The 27,184-nt window shown below is 50.7% G+C and overlaps 1 protein-coding gene across 6 annotated transcripts in view; it reads right to left on the bottom strand.

Moving 5' to 3' along the window:
• LOC122392175 (atypical protein kinase C-like) overlaps nucleotides 1-27,184 on the bottom strand; it is a 137,959-nt gene that overhangs the window by 94,469 nt on the left and 16,306 nt on the right. For all 6 annotated transcript variants that reach the window (XM_043386770.1, XM_043386767.1, XM_043386769.1 and 3 more), the window contains exons 3-4: nucleotides 27,033-27,154; nucleotides 26,180-26,269 (exon numbers count right to left, since the gene is read on the bottom strand). In XM_043386770.1, the coding sequence (XP_043242705.1) occupies nucleotides 26,180-26,269; nucleotides 27,033-27,154 (212 nt within the window). The remainder of the gene's footprint in view (nucleotides 1-26,179; nucleotides 26,270-27,032; nucleotides 27,155-27,184) is intronic.

Here is a 27,184-nt window from a genome sequence, read left to right as displayed (position 1 = left end):
ACGGCACCAATCAGGGCAAACGAGGTTAGTGCCGCCGGCCGCATCGGTCGACCCCGGATGGTACCTTCTCCGGCACCTCTGCGGGCCCACACAGTCGCCCTGCGTCCGCCCACGCATCTTGTCCGGCTCAGCACGCCGGGATAGTACCGGTTCGACACCAGCTCAGCACCAGAAGTGTCCGTTCAGCATCAGCTCTGCACCAGCCAAGCATCAGTTCAATATCAGCTCATCGTGTGTTCACGATGAGTTCGTGAGTCCTGTACCAGTTCACCCAATGCGACATCAACTCTGCACCAACTCAGCGTTCAGATTAGCACCAGCCCAGTGCCCGTCCAGCACCAGCTCAGCACCAATCCAGCATCAGCCCAGCAGCCGCCGCGGTTTGAACAGTCGCCCTGACTGGTCGAATTGAAGCCACACAGCGGCGACGACCGCCGGCAATCAGGACAAGCTGCGACTGCGGCGGCAATACAGCGGCGGGGCGACACCACCAGCTCTGGTCAGGCTGGTGATGGTGGTGGTGTTGGTGGTGATAGCGACGGTGACTTCAAAAAGCCACCATCAAATAATATAAAGCTGAACTCCATCGTCCGGCCGCCATTTTTAGGGCGGTGATGGTGATGGCGATGAAAGCGGAGGCGTAGTTTCGACAATGGCACCAAGATGGCGTTATTCTTGACGACAATAAAAGCCAACATTTCAAAGACATTCCCAATGAAATTATGGAATAGAACATAAAACACGAAAGTGCCGTTAGGAGCCCACAGACCCACTTTGAAAGAGAAATAGCCGCTATGTGCCACTTTCCATGAAATGGATTCAAATGTTTCGCCATACGTTGCAGTGTCGTCGCCATTTATCAGGGTTTCAGACGGACACCAGGCGGGTATTTTTACACAGGGCGCCATTCGGACACAACAGCGGTGGTGGACGGTGCTGTCGGGAGCGCTGCTGCCGCCAGTGGCCACCCGGTCTGATGACAGCCGAGGGCCGGGGAGGCTGCGCTAGCCAGCACGCACTGCCGATAGCTTTAGTGGCCACCGCGCTGAGTTCAAACGCCCAGCACTGAGTTCCTCTGAGCTCACCTAGCCGTCCAGAGGTTCAGCCTGCGCACGGAGTCACAAGTCAGAATACTTAACCACTGCTGAGAAACGATCTCGGCCGCTTAATGAATTATGCCACCATGCTAGCCACCTGAGAGCTAACGCTGCCGTCATCCTACCTGAGTGCCGAGCTCTGCGAGCGGAGTAGGAACGCTTCATAAATGACGTGCGAAGCCTGCCTCCGACCAAGATCGGTTGAGGGCTCAACTCTTCACGATGAACCAGATGAGTACCGAACTCCGTCGACATCCTGGCTGAGTGCTGGACTTTGCGCTGGGTGCTGAACTCCAGCGATACTCTAGCTTGAATGCTGAATTCTGTCGATATTCTAGATGAGTGCTGACATTTTTCGACATTCTATATACTTTTTCGACATTCTAGATGAGCGCCAAACTCTGTCGACATTCTAGATGAGTGCTGGACTCAGTCGTCCTTCCATCTGAAGCCAACTTTTCTGGACAGAGTGAGCGTTAAACCCCGCCGCCATAGCCGACCAGCTGAGTGCCTAACCATGCCGCCAGCCCGTTCGGTCGCCAGCGGAAAGTGGGCCCCATAAAAGGCAGGATGTGGCTGATGGTGACGTCACACTGCCGTAGTCACCGCCTTCCGGCCTGGCGGGCGGTGAGCGGTGGGCGGTGGGCGGTGGGCGGCGGTGGCGGATTTAGGCCAGAGGCGAGCCTGTTGGCGCACGATGGTAGTAGCCTCACTTCCACCCACGCTGACAGTCCCCGACTCGGGCACGCTTCAAGATTACTCCACTCCAAAAGGGGCGCGCATTCAACATAGAGATGCACTCGCGCGCAATGGCGACTCAGAGATGAGACGCTGCCTCGTAAATCCACGACTGAAAATACGACCGCGGGCCAGCCGGTGGCAGAATCGAATCTGCCAGCCCGGAGGTGTCACCGGGTCCGACATACTCTGCCAGCAGAACAAAACAAACAGCCAGCAAAATACGCACCGTTCGAAAGCTTCGTGAGGGGTATAGAGACAATAAACCCAAAACGGCGCTGCATTGGCAATTACCCCAGAATATCGCCGGATACTTTTACGAAAACAGCGGCGGCGCAGCAGAGAGCGATCCAATGCCGGGAGGTCGCCGGGTATGCCGCCGATGAGGCCATTCGCCGCCAATGAGTCAGCCGGCCGTACCAGGCCAGGCCATTGCCGCCAACCGGTTCAGGAGACGCGGCCATGAGTCAGCGACAGCGCAGCAAAGTTCGTCACCGCCGCCGGCTTCAGCGCCGTCTGCCACCGTTCACCTTTAACCTCCGAGCACGACCTCGACTTCGTCAGTGTCTCAGTCTCCATCTCAGCCTTCGACTTTCTCGCAGTCCGGAACTCAACTCGGCTTCGTTTCCATCTTCGTTCGAGTCTCCTTTTCCCTTCCAGTCTCATACTCCGTCTCACTCAGTCACAGTCTCAGTCCCAGTCAGTCATAGCCCCGATTTCCGCCTACGCCTGCTGGAACCAGTCATCCGTCGCCACCGCAGCATCCACCGCTCCTACAGCATCGCCAATTGTCAAGGCTCAAAACCCACCAATGGTCGAGCACAAGACTAAAGCAGAGGGTCGCCGATCACCAGATAACCAGCCAGCGACAGGAGTCGAAAAATCAAAACCCTCTCATTTCCCGGAGTCCGCACTGTCCAGAACATTCTAGCAATGTGGAGTTTCGAGGCGCGCCAGAGTCCGTTGGCGCCTGGCCGGCTGCTCGGTCGGCGCTGAGCCCAGCACGGCCGGGAAGAGTCGGAGCCACGCCCGAGGAGTAGCCGGCAGCGGCAGCCGGGTCCCGCGGGAGGCCGGGATACGGTCCAGTCGGGCCGGCGGCCGGCCGATCGACCCCGTATCGGTTCTGGGAACGTCCAACACTGCCGGCCGTGTGGTAACCCGGGGCAGTGACCGGTCGACACGGAACGGGGTCAGAGAGGGCCACCAGCTGGTACCCTACCCCACCCACCACCCGCCGGGATCACGGACCTACCTCCGCGCCCCGCCACCCTCCCACACCACCCCACCCCGTCCCTATCCCCACACATCACACCCTATCACCACTCGTCACCAGTTCACGCGCGCGTCGCTCACGACACCACCGCGTCCCGGCGCGAGCGACACCGTCGGCACCCCCACCAGCCACGTGACGACGACTGAGGCGGCCACCGACGGGGCGGCGGCGTCGGAGCCGACGAGGCGTCGCTATCGACGCGGCGGTCACGGCCGGGGCGCACCTGACCCGCGCCGAGGTGGCCGACCGGCCGCCGGCGGCTGCGGGCGGGCGGGGAGACCGCGCAAGGGGAGGGAATAGCACGACACCGGCCGGGCAGGGAGGGGCAGCTGTCATGCAGGCGCATGGAAATAGCAATATGGAAGGATATGAATGGCAGGGTATAACAGACTATATGCAGAGCCTGTGTCGGTGTCAGTCTCGATGTCGGCGCTAATATCGGCCCACCCTGCATATTCGCGACGACGGCAGCGCTCGAACGGCCGTCACCTGTCACTGTGAGCGTTACGCCGGCACGGGGACGGTCGCGATTCACGTGCCGCGTGTTATGGCCCGGTATCGACAGCGCAGAGTGATCTGTCGGAGCGGTTAGGCCGGTACCGGAGCGGGGCGGGGTGCAGGGTGCTGTGATAGGGGTGCAGGATCGGCCGAGGGATGGATCGCTAGGGGTCCGCCGCGACAGGGTGGGGTTTGTGAGTGGGTGGATTGGACAGCTTATATACGGTTCATGGAGAATAGGGAGTAAAAACCGGGGTAAACGAGAGCTTTTGGATAAGGACGGGGAAAATACAGGACATTGAGAAAGGATAAGAATGAAAGAGAGAATATGATGTGGCAGAAGGGATAAACCTGAGACTTCGTCACTTCGTAACAAAACTAATCACGTTTCCGTATGGACCAAAGCGGCGGTGACCCGGTTGGCCGGCCGTCCGCCCAGCAGTCTGCCGCAGTAATCGTACCAATGCGGCGGAGCCGGCGCCAGACGCGGCCCGCAGTCCCACGCGAATTCGGCCGGCCGACGGCCACTAGGGTGAGGGAGGTTCCAAATTGTCGCCGCCACTTGGGACTGCCGTCTGCCGCCGAGCCGGACAGAGACATTGGCTGGTCTGAGGTCCAGTTTGACGGCCGTGGAGGGGACCGGCGGGCGCCAATGGCCACTGGTCAGCACGGATGGGAGACGACACGGATGGGAGACAAGACACGAATGGTTACACGACTGGTTATTCGACTGATGAGGGACACGGATGGTTCAAAGCACCGGTGGTTTAGGATACGGATGGCTCAGGACATGGGTGCTTCAGGACAGCAATGATTCGGGGCAAAGATGGTTTCACAACTGGTCCAGGAAACAGGAGCGGTTAGGGCTAAGCTAGTTAAGGACATTGATGGTTCAAGATACGAATCGTCACATAGCTGGTTCAGGAGACGGCTGGTTCAGAACACCAGTCGACAGAAACGGACGACCGATGGCACAGCTGATTGGGGACACGCCTGGACATCCCGCTCGGTCACGACACCGGCCTGTCGTCACCAATGGACGCCCACCCACCCACACAGCCAGAGGAGACGTCAGAGCAGCCAGAAAATTGGCCCAGACAGCGCGAATCGAGAGATGGTGGGAGCGTTGGAAACGGGCCGCGCTCACACAGCCTGCTGAGGTCCAAGCGAGCGGAGAACGCGAGTCGACCTTCGTGAACCCTCGACGGTCGGCGCTGCCGCGACCTGATTAAGACAGTGCAGTGATCACAACAAGACGACGATGAAGACGAGAGCTGGACGGGGGACTCTGATGAGGACAGATTGAATACGATGAATGGTTTCTTCAGAGCATAGACCTCTGTACACCAGGTCTATGTCCAGAGCCATAAAAGACGAACCATCCCGAACACAGCAAATGCCTCGCTCTTTTTCCAGGTTGTGATACAAAAGGCACAAAATTGGATAGGAATGAAAGCCTCCCGCACGGTTTGCGTAGAAGGAACGAGACTGAATGGAAGAAACCCTGTAGCGAGGCTGCACTGAAAAGAAATAAAATAGCAAATACGTCCAGTGAACGTCAGCACAGACCAGCGGCGAATGCTTAACGAGACGACCGACCTCCACAAATCAATCTATTCCTGGAGGTAGAGGCGGCCGCTTCATCGCAAACACCTCCCAAACTGCGCCGCACTGCATGGGGCTGTAATAGCCGCGGCCTCGTCAGACCACATAAACACAGCTGTAAAACAAAGTAATGGCACGGCGCCGGCTGCGCCGACACTGGGCCACCGTCGACGGCCGGCTCCTGGGTGGTCAGGCCGTCGGTCCGCCGCGCTGGTCCGTTGGTCCGCTGGTCCATTGGTTCGTCGGTCCGTCGGTCTGCTGGTCGTACAGCCCGTCAGTTGGTCCAATATTGCTTTACTGCTAGGTCGGTCCACCTTTGGATCCACCGCGCTGGTCGGACTGTTAGAAATATTCAAACGTGACTAACTTCATTTTTGCCATGGACCGATATGTGATCAAGAGCGATTTGTTCAGCTTTTCCGTGGCGGGGGATAGGCGGGGGATTCAGATTTCACGGAAGAATAGGCTATTTTCATTGACCAAGTTTACATGGCTACTTGTCACCCGAATATCTGACATTCTGTCATGTAACTATTCTCCATCGTGCAAAACATTTATGTGGATGGACTTTACATTATCCATGTAAAGCCCTTATCTCTATTGCAATGCATACAACATGCAGCTTTCCTGACTCGGCTAAGCTACTTTCGTTTATCTGACCAACAAGTGTCATGGATATGAAGTCATTCCGAAAAAATCGTCGTTTGTCAAACAATGATCTCGCACAATGGTCTTACATTTGCAGTGCATCTCAATGCAAGATCAATACAAAATGGACCCTATGACCATTCGCAGAGAAGTCATTTGGCCAAACATTGTCAAAAATACTGCTATGCGTACGAAATTCTGACGGCCCAGCTGCTTCAAACGGCCACCCAAGTCGCCTTGTGTCGTTCCGTCACCCACCAGCCGTCCATTTTCCATTCTCGTCGCGTCTCAATTTGACCATTTTCGGTCCGCGCTGGGCGGCGGCGGCGAATATCGTCACCAGTCAGCATATGACGCCGGCCCCGGCAGCGACAGACAGACGAACCGCGGGACGAGGCCCGTCCCCGTCAGCCAGATTACAGAGATCGCTAGCCGGCGCCGAGACACCGCAGAGCGGAGGCCGTACGGCGGATGTGCGCCATCCATACAAATATCGGGGATAGATGGACCATCAGCCGCCCGCACGCAAAGCCAATGCAATCCTATGCATTATGAAGATATGTGGCATCGGCAAGTCAAACGCTGAAAACGCTTTGAATGCAAACTTTTAGTAAGAAATAAAAAACAAAATATTGAAGAAAGTAATGATGACAGGACATTGTCAGGGGACCTGTGAAGGTTTACGAGGCTGAAATACTACGGCAGAATAGTGAGGCCATCGGCAATTCAGCAGACACACGTGTCACGGCTTAAATAAGCATTATAAAACCCACTAACACGAGTCCGTCATTTGTTTCTATGGCATGCACTATTTTCTGATCTTAGGCGGAAGCAAGTCAGCTCATACCTTTTCTTATTTACATGCATGAAGTGCCTTCTTTGATAGGCAATGCCCGGCCATCTCTACGTGTTGTTTTTTCATCTAGCAACGAAGCCAAAACGCGAAATTTACATTTTCTTATTCGACTTCACTATTCAGTGAGTTACGGCCGTGCGCCCTAAAAACTTTCCCATGTGAACTAGGAATTTGCACTTGCATAGACGGCAGTCATTTTACCTCAACTACCCCGTTCAACCCACCAGCCCTTCCAGCGAGTTCAAAAGGTGACGCTCCGACGAACATCTGACCATGTTTACCCGTACGTTAGACAAGTTTCGAAGATCGACATGCGCCAAATATCACCGGAACTCATTTCCCGCCCTCAGATACCATGCCGGTGTTTATAGCGCTCGTGCGAAAAGGTCTTAAGACGATCGGTGAAAGATCATGAGTGCGAACAGGGGCGAGACGCTCGCCCGAACACCTGAGGCCTAGAACCTCACGTCAATGTAAGAGGATAGTTGAAGCATGGCAATGCTAATTGCCGAACCTCACTGAGCTGGGTGTGACCTGTTCCCCGCAGCAGCGACACACCTCGGTAACATCCGGATAATGAATTAACGTAACAAAACGCGCTGCCACGGACCTCCAGGTGAACGGAGTGGACGCTCGCCTCCGGAGGATGACCAAGCACGTAAGGACGAAAATGGTGGTAAGGCCGCACACGGATTCGCCTTTACGCAGCCAGCATAAACTCCAGATGGCTCAACTTTCACAAAGTTTCCAGCTAGCTAAGGCGGCGGATCATTTCGTTTTGAGACATTTTTACAAGAACCGAACAAACTTTGCACTTATCTAGAGTTCAGGTAGCTGAAGTGAACGACAAACTAGCAAAGTTTATTTCACTTAAGTATTACATCGAGGCAACATAATAGCGTCCCAGGCATGGAGCACCTATGCAGAAAATACCAGCCACCAAGCATTAAATAAATATCATGATACTATCCCAACTAAAAATATAAGAGATACTGAATATCAGCAGCGGGTCCCTGACAAAATCAACAAGGTTAAAATACTTTCGCTAATTTCCAAACAAGAACCAGCAGCATGCATCCACCTACCAAACTACCAACACCTCAAGCCCCTCGCAAAAAAAAAACACCTCTAAGGCTACAGACCATCCAGATATCAACCCACCAAACCAGCCCGGATCTTTCCGACCACAAAAGTTCCAAATCCAATACTACACCCCCGAGCGACACGTGCCGCGCTGAGAATACCGCCTCGTCAGCGGAGACGGCCGCGCTCGTCTGGCCCGTCGCGCCCGACGCCCTCCGTCGGCAACTCGTCAACGTCGAGGTCGACGGGCGCGTCTCGACAGCGTCTCCGGAGCAGGGGAAAGGCGCTGAGTGACGTCAGAGGTCGTTGACGTGGGGTGACGTGGGGCAACGTCGAGTGACGGTGAGGTCAGTGGATGTCAGGCTGCTCAGTGCTCCGGGTTTGAGAGGAGACATGCGGTGAGTGTGAGTGGCGACAGGTGATGGGGACGGAAGAACACAGATCTGAGGTTGTGAGGAAAGGAATGACAACTGAGGCCGAGAAAAGATATGAGAGAGAAGTAAAAAATCAGAAAGAACTAATCTAACAGTTAAGAATTAACTGGCATAATAAAAAACAGCTCAGCGAAACAAAAAAAAATCGGAGAGGAGAAGAATCCGAAAATGGATGCATGCACATTGCACGGGCATAACCAGTAGTGTTGTAAATCACCGTTATCATCTCACATCAGAACCGGTTTTCACATACCAGGTTCAGCTACAAGGAGAGACTGAAAACGAGAGAAAGAAGATGAGAGAGATGTCATTATGAATTTCCACGAAATGTTCTCTCGTTTGGTATAATTTTCAGTCACCTGCATGCAATAACACATATTTTATGCGAGTTCAAAATGTTTCCATCCTTTTTGGTCCACCCTGTATAAAAACGCACTATAGAGTTCCCAGAAAACCACTGGGGTCGTCTGTTACAGACCCCCAAGAGGCAAACCGATGTCGCGCACAGATGCGCGTTTAGTGGACGTAAATAATGCATGTAAATCAAACACTGGTATGCATATGTGGGCTGGACGCATTGATTCTCAGGAATGGTCATCAGTACTGTAGAGACGACAGTTGTGACGTATGGTCACCAGAGTGGCATGTCCAGTAAGTGCGCTACTCCGAACCGTACTACAAAGCACAAACTCTGTGTGTACTTCGATCGTGAACTATGGACTATGGAGTACATACATAAACCAATCATTGGTTTGAACCAGGGATGCGGAGCCGTGGAAATTTCAGACGGCTCCGGCTCCGGCTCCGGCTCCGGAGAAAAAAATCGGCTCCGGCTCCGGCTCCGGCTCCGGGTGAAATGGTATGGCGGCTCCGGCTCCGGCTCCGGCTCCGAGTAAAATGGTCCGGCTCCGGCGGCTCCGGCTCCGGCGGCTCCGGCTCCGACTCAGTACATCCCCTACGCAATCAATTAAATACGGGTGGAAGAAAAATTGGATTGGTTATACGCGTTACTCTTTGCCATGACCGGCTCACCGCGTCCCCGCGCAAACGCACCTCGGAGAGAACTGGCAGAACAAAGGGCTAGGAAGCGATGGCATTGGAAACGCAGTCGCCGCGAATCGGATCGGAGTTCAGTGAACCATCGTAAGCTGACACCCGTCTCGGCTGCATTGGGGGGTGAGGGGTGGGGGGGGGATGAGACGGTGCTGGGAGTCGCAGTCCACTGCACTGGTTTGAAAACAATGGCCGTCACCTGATGACTGGTCCTCATGTTCTGGGGATGCAGTAGACGTGGGGGGGGGGGGGAAGAGCAAACAGGAAGTTGTTTGCGTACTGTGGGATACTGGGGATATTCGGATTTTTTCATTCACTTGATGGCCCATGACGTAAGTACCATATCGTTTTACTGCCTTGTACTGTCAAACCGAACTAGGTCAATTATTTTTTTCCTCTTCAAAAAATAAAAAGGAGCCGGAGTCGCCCCCTTTTTTGGCGGCTCCGGCTCCGGCTCCGGCTCCGGGCTATATTGTTTCACGGCTCCGGCTCCGGCTCCGGCTCCGGGCAAAATATGCCGGCTCCGGCGGCTCCGGCTCCGACTCCGGCTCCGGCTCCGCATCCCTGGTTTGAACGTATGAGCCAATATTGATAGCTCGCTGTTTCGAAAGCGAAATCATGTTGCCACACATCAAACCTCAGTCAAAACTAAGTTATCGCTTGCTGTTTTCAAAGAATGAATGTTTGGCTTAGACTAGCCCCAATGGACATGTGACAGCGCACTGTACGAGTAGTCTTACATAGTCAGTTTGTCAATCAGCTGGATTGTTGTCAGCGGTTTTGTCCCTGTTCCTTCATCCACGAGTGGCAACAAGCCATCAGAGACAATTGTTTCGCGACAGTCTTCTGATAAAAACAGGGCATCGCGATTGGAAAAGCAATGAAATAAAAGTAAACCGACCGCACCAAAAGTAATATGCCTGTAAGAGGTCCTGTTCAGTATCCTGAGTATATTTCATCTTAGATCAGAGTAAGCCTATCAAATCTAAAGCAAACTCGTTAAATTCTACTGCACCATTGCATGCAATAAAAAGCCTCAGCAATGATATCCGCAGAAAACACTCCACTTGGGGCGCCGCACCACTAAGGCGACTTCAGAGGGAGGCACTATCCCTGTTTTTCACACAATAACCTCCCAGTTCATAGGTTTTCGTGGCGAACCAACGAGATTGGTTTGGCAGTCGGGCCGAGTAGTGCGAGTCAATAGTGACCAGAGTGTGGCGCACTCAATAACGCGACAGGCTGCCGCGGGACGGGGCGCACGGGTACACACGGCCGGCGTCAGAACGGTCGGTTATGTACCGGAGAGTAATGAAGGCGCAACGGGGACACGCCTGCTCTGGGTGTGGATTGTCTGTAAGAGCAACTGACGTGCCACACTGTCGCAGTGTGATTTCCGAAGAGACAAGTAACTAGTCACTAAGGAGCATGGACAGTGTCCTGCCTGCTGTGTGAAGTAGGTGCACGCTTCACATTGCTAACTCCATCCTCGTCCTACGGGTGTCCGGGAGAAACAGAACAGACAAGTCGGATTCCATCCTCCCTCCCTCCCGTCGCAACGTCCTACAGCGCCCAGCCTTGTCAGCGGCCTGTTTTTCGACCGTCCCGTATTAGTTTGCAGAGTCAACAGAACATTTGCATAAAGGCGGACTTAGGTGGCGCGACCGCACAGTCGATAGTTAGCGGCCTGGAAACGCACTTGGCGTATCCATTTCCTGGACGCTTTTCAGGGCAGAAAAAGACGCCGACACGGCAGTGTTGGTCGCTTCTTTCCGCGCCGGCGATGGAGTACGCTGACGCTGAGCAGTTCTGTCGGCCAATTTCCAGAAACGGTTCGCGGAAACTGTCTGCAGGGACGCCGCCGCCCCGGTGGGAATGGAGGAACCCAGGCCAGTCGAAGGAAGACGGAGCGTTCACAGCCTCGGCGCGGCGATAAACATCCACACACCGGAGAGAACTCGGCGGAGGCCAGCGGCTACCAGAGGTGTCCCGAAGAGACCGCAAACCACTTCACTCCGGAATTTCTGGACGGAATGGAAATCAGGGGGATGATAGGGAGAATCTCTCTTCAAATCATCAATGCCATCAGATAGGCTGTGGTGTGTGACGACATCAAAAGCAGACATTCAATATCTGATCGGTCGACCGCGACGGCCCTAACCCGCTTTCACACTCTCCAATGACGAATGCCTAATCGCGCCGAAAAGGCCAGTCCCTAATCACACTCTCCGATAACCAATCTCCTCATCAAGAACCAAACCAAAGCGTTCCACAACTTCTCTGGTTACTCTTACAAATGACAGCAGCACGCAACAATCCCGGGCCCGGCTCCGCATATTGATCGCGTATCTAGCGACCAGTCAATGTGATATAGTTAACCCAGTCAATGTGACTCAAGGCCTATATATGGCCTTGAGTTAACCACTCGACCAACAAACTGCGATGATGACTGGACAGTGGAACAGAGCGCACAGAATGTTTTGATGCCAAGCCCAAGGCTTGGCACTGGTAAAGTGATGGAAATATCAGATGAAAAAGTCTAACTGCGGAGATGTGAGGCGTGTTTTCGCTTCGACAATAAATCAATGCAACGTCTGGGTAAAAAAAAAAAAAACTCAACTATTCAATTGATGAATGTATTGCCACGTAGCGTGAAGCTGGCTACTTGGTCGCAAAACAACTGTGACTTTCTCCATAACACTTTCAAAGGCACATGCGACAGCGTCGCCAAGGCAATATCACGCTGTCCCATCATAATTTTATGTTAAATTAACTGCCGTGATATACTGGAACTTATGATGGTTTCCTTGACCGTCGCGCGCCCCGCCGCTAGTTTACTTTCAGACGACACCTACCACACAATTGGCGAAGATTCTGGTGGGCCGACATATACGCTCTGGGAAGGTGGAGGGGGCGGTCCCTGCCGTTCCAGTGACCCGCTCAGTGTCGGCGTGCATTCATACAGCGCGCGGTGGGACGGGCCGTCGGTCGGTAACAGCTCCCCTGCCAGCCATCCATTGGGGCTGGGCGTGCCGGCGTGCACCACCAGACCGAGGGGCAGCTAGGGAGGAGCCGAGGGGTAGCGCCCGGAGGACCCGAGGGTCAGCGGCTTAGGGACTCGGGAGGAGTCGGTGGTCAGGGGCTGAGCGACTGGGGCCGAGGGGCAGCAGTTGAGGCGGTACACCACTGGCTGACCCAAGGAAGAGCCGGTTAGCAGCAGCTAGGGAGGAGCCGAGGGGCAGCAGCAGGGGACTGAGGAGGAGCCGAGAGGCAGGAGCTGTGGTCATGGGTGGAGAATGTTTGAAAAAGTTACCCCGGCCGGCGACCGATAGTCGCGGGAAGACGATATACTCACGTTGTTCTCAACGGTCATCATCAAACCCCTATTCTGACGCATGGAATAGGATGCTGTGTTTGCTCAAGGATGAGCGTTGTATCCGACACCGTATTATTCATAACATTTTTGGAATGATCGAAAAGGCGATTTCCTTTTAAATTATTATTTCTTTTTACTTAAACTTCCAATTTCACACCGAACCCAAACCAAACCATATGCCATTTTGAGTACCTAAATGTTGCGTTTTCAGCTTTTTATTGTGTCTCAAAATAGCTACAAAAAGACAACTCACCATAGTAGAAGCTTTACAGAGAAATTGACAGATCGAACCAAGCAAAGCACTAAAATAGGTCACTGACATCCACGGGCGTAGCCTTTTTCAATGTTGGGCGGCTCTTATAATACAAACAGGGAGTCGATCCAGGAATATCGACCGGTCCCGGTCTCGTAGCTCAGTTGCTAGAGCGTTGGATTCCGCGTGGCGAGAGCACGCGGCCCGGTTACAACAGTCCGAGTTCGAAGCATGATGGCCGCTCGGTGTTTATGAGCACCCTGACGGGTACGCTCATAAACGGGTGTGGTTGCGGTTGTTGGCAGGTCAGTTGAAGGCAATGAGGTCAAGCAGTAGTTTTGAAAAAGTGCGCCGAAGGCGCGCCAAAATTTCGAAACTGAACAGGATGTGAGAGCAATCTTGGCATTGGCGACCACACGCGGGTCTTAGGGTTGGAGATTATGGCAAGTTAAGTAAATGGTAAATACCTACCGTAAAATGGGGTGTTAAGGGACAGTGGGGTGTTAAGGGACAGTTGCATGGGAAAAACTTTGAGTCATATTAACCCACGAGCCGCTGGGGGGGCATAAAGTTGCCCCCCCCCTTTACGTTTTGTGAAATATCTCCGAAACCTGATGAGCTACGACCGTGAAACTTGGCATAGCTTCAAATGAATACCTAGGCAATGTTTGAGGAAAGTTTGGTGGTTGTAGCACCTAAGATGACGTCACAGTGACGTCATAAAGTTTTATCGTTTTCCGATATGGACCGTTTCTGATGACGCTGAGCATGAAACTCAACTGTAAATGAACTAGACAGCACCTGTTGTCATCCTAAAACATCTAACTACACTTCCATCTAGTTTCTGACCAATAATCGACCCTTTATATTCGGTCCCATATATCTGATGTATCGTGAGGAATATGAGAGTCGCAAATCTATAATTTCACTTATGACGTCACTGTGACGTCATTTCAAATGGGACCAACACCAAATTTGGACACAACCTCGGCTAGGTATTCAGGAAGATGTGTGCAAAGTTTCGTTTCTCTATCTCTTCGCGTTGCGATGATATCGTCGCAGAAGTAAAGGGGGGGGCAACTACAGGGTGTCTCAAAAGTTCGCTTACACATTTCCCATGTCAATAAAGCATATAAGAACCGGCCAAAAATCTAAGGTTTTGGTGTCCGTGTGTACACTAGACAAATATGCATGCTTTGACAACTGATTCGGAAGGTTGGAAACCAAACCCTTTGCTGTATCTCCAAAAATATTTGCCCATACCGATTTTCGTCACTCCGTCAGCTGCCGGAGGCTGATAAAAGGTTACCAGCTTTCAAGCTCTTGTAGGGGAATCCCCCGCAGTTTCTGCGTCGGATTTAGGTTTGACGAGCTCCCCGGCAACATCCGCTTCTCCCTGAAAGCCGATAGCTTCCATCGACACCATCCGTGAGTATTTTGTAGGTCTGCTCTGGCGCTAACTCCTTCATGAATGACTGGCGCCGACCTCCCAAGCACCATTTTCCTTTTCAAAACAACCCCATTCCTGAACAAATGGGAAGTGCCAGGGGCAAATTTTTCGCAGCATATCGTAGCAGAATGTGTCGGCCATCTGTTTCTGAGACACATTTTGCAAAATTTGCAAATCCCGAACGCTCGTCATTCCCAATGCCAAGACCTTCGCTGGGTTCCGGAGTGTTTTCCTCAGGAGAGGTTCTGCTTTGTAAACGGCCAAAACCTGTCCATCGTGCGGTTTTGTCCGGATTTTGTGTGTAAAAGAAAGCTATTTGCTCCAGATCTGCCTCTTGAAACTTCGTTAGATTAAACTTTACATTAATTGACACTTTTGGAGGGTCACTTGTCCTCGGCATTGACGATTTTCGCATTATTTTCCCTCAAAATTTAGCGTTATAGATATTATAAACAATTTTAAATGATATTTTGTCTTTATTTTATGATGACCTGCAATTTTTGAAACTGGGTAACCTCTGTCTGTGAGCTTCTAGTCAGTTTTCAATAGTTAGGACTGCATTTTCAGCTGCTTTCCGGAGCACGAGTCTGCTGCGGTACAAGGGTCGTTCAAAGCGCTGTTAGTCTCGCATGGTTTTGTCCTTCAAAAATTTTAGCCACCGTTTTTATTAGATGACCATCATGTTGTACTCATCCTCGCCGACACTTTGCCATGTGTCATTTCCGACCTAACCATTCCCATTACTCGTGAAGCAGAGAGTTTCTCAGCCGACCCGAGTATGCGACCTCCATTTTCATGCCTGATCCATGGTCAGAGGTGAACCCTTTTTGTGAGCTCATGAAGGGTCGAATGCGCTTGAAAACAATGAAGCTGCTTGAGGAAGGTTGTTACCAATGCCCATGCAAAATTTTGACTGTTAATTTCATGTTGATTCAGAATTATTGACAAAAAAGCATGGCTGGTACCTGTAAGCGAACTTTTGAGACACCCTGTATATGCCCCCCCCCCCCCCAGCGGCCGGCGGGTGGCGCGGAGGCCCAGCGGCCGCCGGGTTAACTTCCTAATTTAAGAAGGTTCAATAAAAACTTCAGTGTGGTAGTTGACACTGTTTTGCTCTTGACCATAGGAGAAAATGGTATGGTTTTTCATGCAAGTGATTTGGTTCAAAAATGGAATTGAAAATCATGCTACATTTTCACAAAATTGAAATATCTCCAAAACTCTGTGTGTACCACATAAACTAGTGGGTGTACAGGGAAAATGAATGCATAGGTGTATTGTCACATGTATTGCACATGTTTCCTGAAAAACTTGTGCAAATCCACCCATTCATTCATCATCCTCTTCCTCTTTTCCGGATTGACATACATATTTTGAGGTGGATGTGGGGTGCTAAGGAACAGGGAAGAAAAAAATAAAAAATGATATCTAAATATAATTTAATTAAGTAGGCATGGAAAACACCAAATTCCACATAAAATGCTGGCAAGTTCATGCTTTTATCTCTAACACATCTTAAGTTATGTAACAAAACATCTCAACACTCTCTTTTACAATGATGGGTCAATGGAGACTGATGTAAGTAAATGTGATGTCATCATAAAAAGGCTAAAACAAAGAGCGCAACATAATGACAAGTGACAAGCTTCAACATGTTTTTTTTATTGATGACAGAAGATTACTTTTTGGTTCTGTTTACCTTACAATTAGCACATTTTCCACAAGCGTAAACTGCATTACACGTAATTGGCTAAAAAGGTCATTAGTGTTGAATGAACCTGACTTGTTTTGTGACAGAATATGCAAAACACTTCAATAAATAAATTATGTGCCCTTCCACACCCCGATTGTGGGCATTTGATGACCATTTCTTGGAATACTATAGGTGTCCCTTAACACACCACATTGGGGTGCTAAGGGACAGTGATGAAAAATAATAAAAAATAATATGCAGGTATAAATCTTAAAAACTTTAATGTGGCAGGCATGTAAAGCACCAAATTCCACATAAAATGCTGACAATTTGATGCTTCTATCTCCAACCCTTCTTGAGTTATATAACAAAACACCTCAAAACTGTCCCTTAACACCCCGTTTTACGGTACCTGATTTGCAATATTACGCCCATGGAAGTCAACATTCGAAGAGCGTGAGTTTTCTTTTCTCGTATGGAGACAGCTTTTAGGATTTACAAGAGTAGAAAAGTTACCCCGGCCGCGCCGGGGTAGGCTGAAAGTTACCCCGGCCACGGCCGGGGTGGCCGGGGCAGGTTCTCCACCCATGGCTGTGGTACTTGGAGGGAGCTCAGGGCCAGGAGCAGGAACAGTAGCAGGGGCATGACCACCTGAGCAGGACAGAAGTAGAACACTGCAGTGGCGGATCCAGGGGGGGGGGGGCAAAATGGGCATTTGCCCCTCCCAAACGGCATAATTTTAACATTACGCCTATGGACGAGGCATGGAAAGAATCGATAAATCGCTATGGTTTGCCCCCCCCCCCAAAAAAAAACTCTGAGCTGGATCCGCCTCTGGAACACTGACTGGCGGAGAGGACAGGGAACTAAGACGGTGGTACATCACCCGAGGTCAGCATCGCCTCGGGGGTCTCTGACAGCGATTGGCCATTGGTGACCGATCAAAGAAGACTGCCGTAAGTTGTAATAGACATTGGTCTGTGGCCGATCTGTTGCAGGTATTTTGTCGGCGCCGTTATTGGCAGCTTGGTCATCGGACAAGGCTTTGTCAACACCGACAACAAGCTGTGTGTGTGTGTGTTTTTTTTTGGGGGGGGGGGGCTATCAAGCGTCCGACAACAGGCTGTCAACAACAGTGTTTTGTAGCAGATCGATGTCGGGCGGCTCGATTCTGTGTAACATCCTTGATACTAGTTTTTTTTTGGTTCATAGCTACCAGTCACGGACTCAGGGGATTCAAAAAGAATAGCAGCACACACCGCCAACCAAGGCCACACCAGCGCGCTTCATGGTCCAACCGCACACGAGCGCTGCTTCAACTGAAATCCCGGCGAGATTTCTATCTTCAGCAAAATCATGGAGCTATATCTGGGGTGTTCCAAAGAGAACCACGGCCAGAGGATATCTCCGGCCCAAAATAGCCTCCAAAGCTGGGGCGCAGCGCGCACGGGGACTCGGGACTCAATTAAACCCCGGGCACCGGTGCAGGTAGCAATTCCAGCCGGTCCGATTGCGGCAATATTCCGCTGCCGGCCGCTGTGTTTGTCATTTTACGACCGACTGATTAATTTATGCCCTGATCAACCCGATTCGGAAAGGCTACCTAGGGTAGACGAGACGTGTTCTACTCCATGGACCGGCATCCGGTGCTGTGGGTGGTATGCCGGCAGCACAGCAGGCCGAGCCAGGTCTGGACTGACGCGAGCCGTCCGACACACCGACGCGGAGTCGATCGCATTAAGATGCAAATTAGGTAATCTGTTCAGTTAGGACCTGCTGGGCGCGGCGCTCCGCAGGACCTGCGCCGGCCGCGGTCCGGGAGCCGCAGCGCGTGTGCGCGCCGCGAGATGAGCGGAATTCGTTCGGCAAAACGGCACAAACTTTCCGCAGAATTAGGCGCAGTAGAGCCAAGTCATTTCTGAAGGTGAAATGCATCGGCTCATGCAGGGTCTGCAAGCGGGAAATGCAGATTAAAGCGCATCTGCATATCTCACCGCATTTGAAATTCAGGCTCTGAAAGCATGGATTTGCACATCGGACCTAATTTAACATTCTAGCTTAAGATCTGAAATTAAAAATGCGCTGGCAAATCATTGTGAAGTCAAGGCGAATGTTGGGCACTGATCTAACAGTAGAGATCCATGATACATGGTTCGAGTTGAAGAAATGGATCATTGAACTGCGAATATATAGCAGAGTCCGTCAGATCAAAATGCAAAACGAGAAGTCTAAAAAAAACATTCAATATAACTATATGGTATCAATCATTTCTACCGAGTGTACTCGGTAATTGAGTAACCATTGAGTAACCACTCGAGTGGTTTGAACATTCAATTTTTTGTTGATAATCACACAAACAATGGACTTATGCAGAAAAACTTCTAAAAAGGTTACCAAATTAAATGTGGTTAGGATATCAAGCGTACTAAATGCTTAATAACTAGCGACATCACTGAGAAAAATGCGATGACGTAAAGTTCCAAACAGCTTCAAACGTAGCATCCAAGCACGACATGTGGTCTGGCGCCCACATCTCGCCAAAAATCTGGCTCTGTCGACCACTGACAGCTGGTCCCTACCGCACATTTTAGTCAGTCCCACCCCGCACATATTGGTTGGGACCACCCACCCATTCGGCGCTCCGTATCCGAGAACTACGTCCGCCTCTGTCAGCCACCTTCAGCTGTGCGTTCCCCCACAGTTCTCGCTCCTTTTCAGCCTGTAATTTCCAGCTGGCGGGCCTATCAGCAGCTCACAAATTACCCCCCTGTCCGGGCCAGTGTTCAGGCCACGGCACGCATAGTGGCCGGCCTTTCTGCACGATTATTTTCCGATGACCGCGCCGTAAATTTTCAGCGCGCTAACCGAGCGTGAGCGAGGAAATAAGCAGTTCAAACGCACTGTCAGAAAGGTTTGCTGAGCTCACAACCAGCGAAACGACGAAACCGATATAGACTGTACACTTCAGTTGCCATTCTTGTAACAGGAAATCAGGGGAATGTCTGGTTATATTCGAAACTGATTGACCATTGATGGCTCAACAAAATAGAAAATAGCCTCCTTGATGCTGCCATTTTGAAACATTAATGTTGAACACGACTTTTCACGATTTCTATGCAGGTAATTCGCGCTACTCCATGAGTCCGAAGTTAAAAAGATCAATATTTAAACAATTTTCAATACGTATCCCAAAATATGAAGTTAACGGCCACTGAGTCGTGGAGCAGGTCGGATCTCCCACGCCATCTCAGAATTGCCCCACACCAGCTCGGCGGGAAGCCTGCTGGAGATGAATTTGGACCCCGTTATGTGCAGTCCAAAGGAGAACAGACCGCATCGCGAATCGATTCCAATCGGACAAACGCGACGGGGTTCCGGCGCGGCGCCATTTGAAAACACGCCTCACTGACGGAGGAGAGAGGGGGCAGAGGGAGTGAGACGGGGAGGCGTCAGGACATGGATGGATAGAACTGGCTCAGTTGGCGAGACCAAACGATCAGCGGAACTGGACCATCGCCGATATAAGCGGTGGTCTGGAACAGATGCTAACGCCGAAAATGAACATCACATAAGCGCAATGCGACGAGAGAGGAGAAATATCCAGACCGTCACCCATCCCAATAAAATAATGTAACACAGCAGACCGGCCAGTTGGCTCATTGGAAGGCCCTTCATTATGGCGAAATTGCGCTCCGCAGTACTCACAGAATGTGTAGGGCCTCAACGCTGCATGGGTTCGCAGCTGAAACTGGATCCAGCCAGCCAGTCTGGGAACGGCCCCGGGTCCGTACGGACGGTAGGTCCCGACCGCTGAGCTGTCCGACTCCATACGGGCGGATTGGACGCCTAGTTGTGACTAGAGCAAGAGAAGTCGCTGTATTTTTCAGATCCGGCGTCAGATTGAAAAGGTATCACCAACTGACGGTAGACGCAGCTTTGAAGAGTTCGGTAATAGCAGCTTGGATAGCAATACCGTCGGTCAACTTGTATCACATTCAGACACCAACTAACCACAACTTTTCACTAGTAATTGGTACTACACGGCTGCCGGGCAGTTCACCATTTGGCATTTTCTTCTTATTTTAACCCTCGCCCGTAAACGGCGATCTGCCACCTTCGCCCATGCAGGGGGGGGGGGGGGTTGGTGCGATCCCCCCCTTGGCGTTTGAAAACGGAGCGTCGTAGAGCTTAGCGGAAAAGACCAACGGATTGCTCTCGCCGAGATCTCGCGATTGGTGGTATATTTTTTGGTCCTAGGTCAACATTTGACCTACTTTTGACCGGTCAAAGGTCAAATTTTCGGAAAAATAGACTTTTTCAACTTTCCGCGGCGATTGCGGCAAAACGGTGGGAGATATCGACTTGAAACCTTCACTATCGTGTTCCTTGATCAATTCACTATCGTTTGGTATGTATTTCGTTTCCCTAGCTCTAAGAATGGCGCGTTGGGAGCGCCGGAAGTCGGCAAGGTCACAGTCGGCGGCAGAAATTCGAAAAATCAAAATTTAAATTTTTGAAATCTGATTGTATTTTTGGATTTGAGAGGTCCATTTGCTCCCTATAGAAGCTAATATTGCTGCATATTCCCATTGAGGTGACAAGAATTAGCAAAATAGTGGTTCGGGCGCTTTTCAAAAATAGTACCGGACGCTGTTCCTCTTGTGACGTCATAGCTCCGTGACCTGACCTGACCCGGTCAAGTTTCTTATACCATATGATAGCCAATACTTGCCCCAACATGCATGGGAAGTTTCATCACGATCCATCAACCGATGTCCGTACCACCGGCAGGAAACCTCGGGCGTTGGCACTCAGTTTGTGAAAATCCGGCCGGAGGCTGTTCCCTTTGTGACGTCATAACTCCGTGACCTGACATGACCCGGTCAAATTTTTTTTTTATCAAAAGATGCGCAAGGCTTGCCCCATAAGGTACCCAAAATTTGGCGGCGCTGCGCGCCGCCGTTTTTGCACTATTTCCGAAAAACCTCAGGGGGGGTTGCACCAACCCCCCCCCTACATGGGCGAGGGTTAATACCTACGTACGATCCTTCTCTAGCCACGAATTCCTCATCACCCACACACCGCAGCCCTTTTATGACCACCTCTAATCATCACACCTCGATCACTGGCTCCATCACCACGTCTCACCAATCACCCACTACTCCATCACTCACCCACCCACTCACGCACTCGCGCTGTGTGCGTGTGCTCGCACCCCGCAGCGTCCGGCGCGGGTGGCAGTGTCGACACCTCGCCTGTCGCCGCAGGGCAAACGGTGACGGTCACGTACCGCCCCCCTCCTCCCACCCCACCCCCGGCCGACAGGAGGCGTAACCGAGGTCTGTGATACGATACGGCGCGACCAGCCGAGTTAGAAACGGGCAAGCTGTGCTCAAAGCTGGGTCCGGTACTGGTTTTCGATGAAGCGATCATACCCTCGCCACCAGTGTTCCACAATGCAATATTCATGATTCATCTTGGCCCAGTTGCTAAATAAATTATGAAGTACCAAGCACCGATCTATTTTAAAGATAACTGCACAAAACTGGTGCGCTTAAAGGGACTGTCCCACCTTCAAAAAATTGCTTTGATATATTGTTCTTGTGTTGCAAGACATAGATTAGGGGCCCCTGTACACGAAATTGGCAAACATTCGGCCCATAGTTGGCTAATTGTTTAGAAATTCCAATTTAAAGCTTTTGGATCGATTACGTCATATGATTGTTTTTTTATCGGGCAAAGTTTTTTCCTAGCTGCCAAATCGGTGGCACAAAGTTTTGTTACGCTTCTGCCGCGAATAGTACAAACATTGCGCATGAAAGCAAAACTCAGGAAATTGGTATTTTAGTAAGATGCAAAGTAACACAAACATGTTCAATGTTCATGGAAAGGATTGAAATGAAAATTGGAAAATTGAAGCTTGAACTTTGTCAAGAAGAAGGTCGCAAACTGCAAAGAATATCAACAAGGCCTTATTTATCATTTTTAAAAGATTATAGAATGCTCCCTAATAAGCAAAAGCAAGATATTGATGTTTGATTATTGATGCTGCCCACAATGTCTTGGGCACATGGATGATGGAAGTGAGCTCAACTTCAATAATCAGACCTAAGAATCACAATGGATATAGCCATGAGCCAGACTGCAAAGTATGTCAATTTTGTCCAGATGTTGTCAGTGCAGACTCCTTCGTCTGGTGCGGATTTAAGTGTGGTGCGGTGTGGATTTGGTTTGGTGTGGTGCAGATTTAGTGTAGCGGGGTGCGAAGTGTTCTCTCAGCCCCCTTTGGTGTGAATTTTCTGGCTCAGTTTGCAGGGTTTGTGTAAATTTTGAACTTAGGCCAGTGCTCCTTGGCGACCTGCGAGCCATACTCTGCAGTACTGGCCTGGGCCCATGAGCAAAGTAATATAATATAGTCTGTTCAAGATTCAATATAATAAGTCTGCAAAACACATTCCAGCAATTGTAATTGAAGCAGAATGAATTGTAGTGACCTGCATTTGTATTTTTGTTGTGTCTGTGAAAAATAATAAATATACCTACTTATTGGAAAAATCGTGGCCTTTCAACACATTTGGCAGAGTTGTGTGACTCTGATGTAGTGGCTCATGTGGAACGCAACGAGCTGCGGAACAAGCTTGAATAGCATTTTGCCTCAGGGCTATCTGCCAGAAACATTTCATCTGCATGAATTTATCTACAGGCAAGTCTGACAAATTTGTGGATTAACTGGGGACCTTGTAAGCCTGCATATTAAATTCTAGCCTACCAGCTCAGCCCTATCCTCAGTTTCAGCATTCAGCATGATAACAGTTCTGATCAAGTTCTGATTGTCACCACTGAGACACCAATGGAGTCCTCTGAAATTTTGCCTTTTAATTAAATTATTTGTAAGAGTTTCAAGCTATATTTAGACCAAACATTTCACTCTCAAAGATCTGCGACCTACCCCACTCATCCAGTAGGATGCCTGGCGCGCAAACAGTCCAGCAGTGAGCTGCCAGCCGGCACGCAGGGCAGCAGCAGGCAGCGGCAGCAACGGCAACTGGTGAACACGTCTTGGACTGCAGCCACGACATAATCTAGGCTAGCGTCTATTCAATTTATCCATGTACAAGTCCCACAGCTCCTGCCCGAGGTGCCCGAGGTTGCGCAAGTCAGGGAACTGACCACCTCCAGCCCAGGCGTGGTTCACTGACTCAAGATATTTCAACTGACCAGTCAGAGTTCATGTTTTGCAACTTTTATCCAAGTTATTTGTAATTGTAATATTCTAAACTGAATTTTAGGCATGACTTCATTTTTCAAGAGCTACAAAGAACACACCTTCCCTGTGCAGCACGTCTATTGTCCTAACATTAGTCACATAGTTGCAAGAAGCGACTTGAATGCGGAACCTGCCTGTTTTGAAGCCCTGTTGTTTGTTGGGTGACACTGCACAGAGGTAAGGATGGGGTGTGATTTTGCTGCTGTTTGTCAGGTTCAATATGTGTGTCAATGATCACAAAGTACTCTAAAGGTTTAAAAAATGCAAAGCATGGCCTAACAAAGCACATTACCTAGGTTTTGACAAGCAGCGCAGCGACTGTGGTACAAAGGCCCAGTCCTGGTCCCATGCTCATGTTAGCAGCTGGATCTGCTCCCAGGAAACAAAGGTAAAACACTATTGACAGCTTTAAGATGAAATCTGCAGGAAAACTAAGCCATCTATAAAATCTAACATAAGCTTAAAAGCGCAACAGAGCATTTCTGATTCAACGTGCAGCACTTCCGCTTTCATCCGCCATCAGCAACTCAGTTCAAAGAATGATGCATTACATCACTAAAATTTATTTCAAAATACCTCTGCGTGGTGTTTACACAAACAACAGTTCTTTACTAGACATGGTCGACCTCAGGCCACCCACACTTCAGCAAACAGGGTATTATCAATGTTTAACGGCTCAAGGTTAGTCGTCTTGGATGTTCAGAAATAAAAAGGTGAACATTCATTGTCTCTTCCTTATTTGTCACCATCAATAGATTGTGGACTCCTCAGAGCATGTCTTGATTATGGAGTTGAAACAGCAGTGAGCAAATCATTTATGATTTTGATACTATGATTAATTTCAGTGAGTTGCACACTTGACACCTGCCATTGATAAGTTCATGGCTCTTGCATTCTTCAGTCACATGTAGGACGGCCTCTTAAATATTTAAATACAAAAATAAAAATACTGCTAGAATTAGAAGACTATTAGAATTAGTTTGGCATATCAATTTAATTCTCCACCTCGTGGCACCGGGCGCTGTTCCAAGAGGCGTTGTTATTTTTCAAGGTTTCAATAAAAAACAAGTCGACAGATACAGAAACTTCGGAAAAGGCGGAAACGTCACAGGTTTTAAGTGCCAATACCAATACATTGTGGCACTTATTTGCACAGATGTCAAAATCAAACACGAATTTATTTGCGATGAAGTAATTGCTGGAGAAACGGTTTTCACGACTCTGATTTTCAAAGAACGCCCATCAAGATGGCTATCTCAACTCAATTCTAATGTTAAGGTGGGACAGTCCCTTTAAGAGTGAACAGCCACCACAAGTCCAAACCGAACAGATGCATTGCCGCCGGGACCGGTCGAAATATTAGACTGCAGTAACTCGGCAGGACAAGTAGACGATCAGTGTCACTCCTACTCCTCGTTGTGCCTCTGTCGCCTCTAATGAGCCGCCGCGTCGCGTCTCCGCCGAGCCTGCACGCATCGCGCCCATTCCAGGGACACTTGGGCCGCCCTCGGCTAACTATGCCGAGTAAATCACAGCAGCCAATTAACTTTACGGCTCCCGACGACTTAAATGTGAATAAAGTGACGCTATTTTCAGCCGGCCGGCCGCAAGAAGAGGGCTTCGTGATGAAGTTTGAAACGGGATATGACGGTGGGGTTTGATTGTGGTGGCGGTCGGTGCCAGGCCGCGCTATGGTTACCTGGTAGGAAACTTATACGGACCCAACAACTACACCTGCGGCGCGATTGGTCGTTTGCAACTGGGGATGCGGGCTGTAGGCGTATGCATGAAGCTAAGCATCATAAAGATCATCATAAAATCATCATTACTGCAAAACACAGCGCGTTGAGCTCTGATTAGCGTAGAGCCCTGCAACGCTGCAACCCTGCTACATTGACTACAAGCGGAACATCCGCACACATTTCAGAGCTTGTCGCATTCAAACATGTTTACAGTCCACTTCGGGAGAGAGTATTCTGCCCTGACAATCCCGGATGGCTGATGGGCGTTCACAGCGAGTGGCACCGGCGGAGTCGCTCACAGCCCAGTGCCGAGGTGTTTGTGACCACACCAGCACCCCCCCCCCCCCCCAGCGCGCGACACCCGACCTGTGGCCGGCCCGCGGCGGAAATAGCCCTCCAGCAGACGGCTGCCGCAATTTCGCCCAGCGCCGGCCCGCCGTCTGACTGCCTTTTCTGAGCGAGCGCTATTAAATAGCCGAATAGCGCAACACTCAAATTTAACTACGGCAGAATTGTGCCGCGCCATTCTAAAGGCTCGGAGCAAGTCAATGCCGGTCATAATGGCCTCACAATGTCACGTGGTGGGCTAATAAGCGAGTCGCGCAGTCGCTAAACCGGCGGCTTTATTTCACAAACAAATGAACCTCCTGAATTCGGGAGCGAAGGACAATGGCGCGGCCGTTTCAATTCAACGACCGCTGCTAGTATAATATATGACATAGAAGTGAAGTTTGCTTTCTGGTAAAAGCTGCTCCCTGCAGCTTAGATTCAGGCAATGCCGGCTGTCCAGTGTCTCCCTCTCCAAGTATATCTGGACTAACTATCATATACAAGAATTCAAATAACAAGCCACGTCAGAGCTGTACGACTGTTACTAGTACGTCAATCCGGAGGCACGCATGCAGTTCCAGAAATATCTTTCCTCGGTGGAGTAATTCAACAACCAAACAAGATTCCTGTTGGAAAAAACGGGCAGTGTCCCAGCTGTCCGTGCACCTACTGCGGCCGGCAGCGGTGGGATCGGGACCGGTCTGGTCGCCCCGCCCTGGGCCGAGCATCTCTCCACCAGCCATGCCACCAGTCTCAGACGGTCAGCCGCCGAGCGGCACTCACCGTGAATGGTGATCTCCGAGTCCTTGTTGACCTCATACAGTCGGATGGCCTCCTGGAGCTCCTCCTGGGTCGACAGTGTGCACGGGTCCCCTGCGGAGGCGGCCAACGGGACGTGGCGTTAGCATGGTAGCGTCGTCAGGTCAGAGGAGTGGTGTGGCACTGATGTCAAAAGAATCCTTACAGGCTACGACATGCAACTAACCACGGAAGTAGACGTTCGAAGCGGTGCCAATATGTAAAAGGTCAGGGAAGTTTAGTGTACCTTGAAAAGGTGACTCATTCGACCCTTCCCGCGCACATGTACCTTTATGCAAAAACAAGCTGTTTCGCCGTTCTAGTGGTGAGTCAGCCCAAAAGCGATGATAAGGTAATCTGATGCCTATAGATGTCGCTGGTTATCGGTCGTTCGTCCGATAGTCGCAACGTCTTCACGGGCTGAGTGCCGTGAGCTACCTTTACTTAAGCGGATAACCAGCATCCTTATCCCCGGAGCAACTCTTTAACCTTCCTCAGGCAAACCTTCCCTTCAGGGCGCTTGATAGCCTACCTTAGCTGTATCGCCCACCCTAAAGCTCAAACAACACACACAACCCTCCCTTCCACAAACCCACCCTTCACCACTTTCGTCTCCGAAGCGATTCTTCTTCCCTGCTGCTGAGACGGAAAACCCACATCTCCCACTGAAAGAGACACACTATCTCCAGCCCTCAGGTCTCCCTCTATCCTCCTGGAGCGTGTCTCTCACCTCCCTCGCTTCTCTTACCTCCCTCGCTTCTCCCACCTCCCTCGCTTCTCTCATCTCCCTCGCTTCTCTCACCTCCCTCGCTTCTCTCACCTCCCTCGCTTCTCTCACCTTCCTCGTCGACCCATTTGACGGTGAACCGTGCGTCGGGCGGGAACCGGCACGTGTCCTTAATCTCGCCCACCAGCGCCTCGAACTTCATGTCGGGACTGATGTAGGTGATGTAGAACTCGCTGTAGAAGACGGGAAAGATAGTCAGCTGG

This window comes from Amphibalanus amphitrite, unplaced genomic scaffold (assembly GCF_019059575.1).
Source record: "Amphibalanus amphitrite isolate SeventyFive unplaced genomic scaffold, NRLGWU_Aamphi_draft 000473F_arrow, whole genome shotgun sequence".
Lineage (NCBI taxonomy): Eukaryota > Metazoa > Arthropoda > Thecostraca > Balanomorpha > Balanidae > Amphibalanus > Amphibalanus amphitrite.
This window is presented reverse-complemented; position numbering and strand designations above follow the sequence as displayed.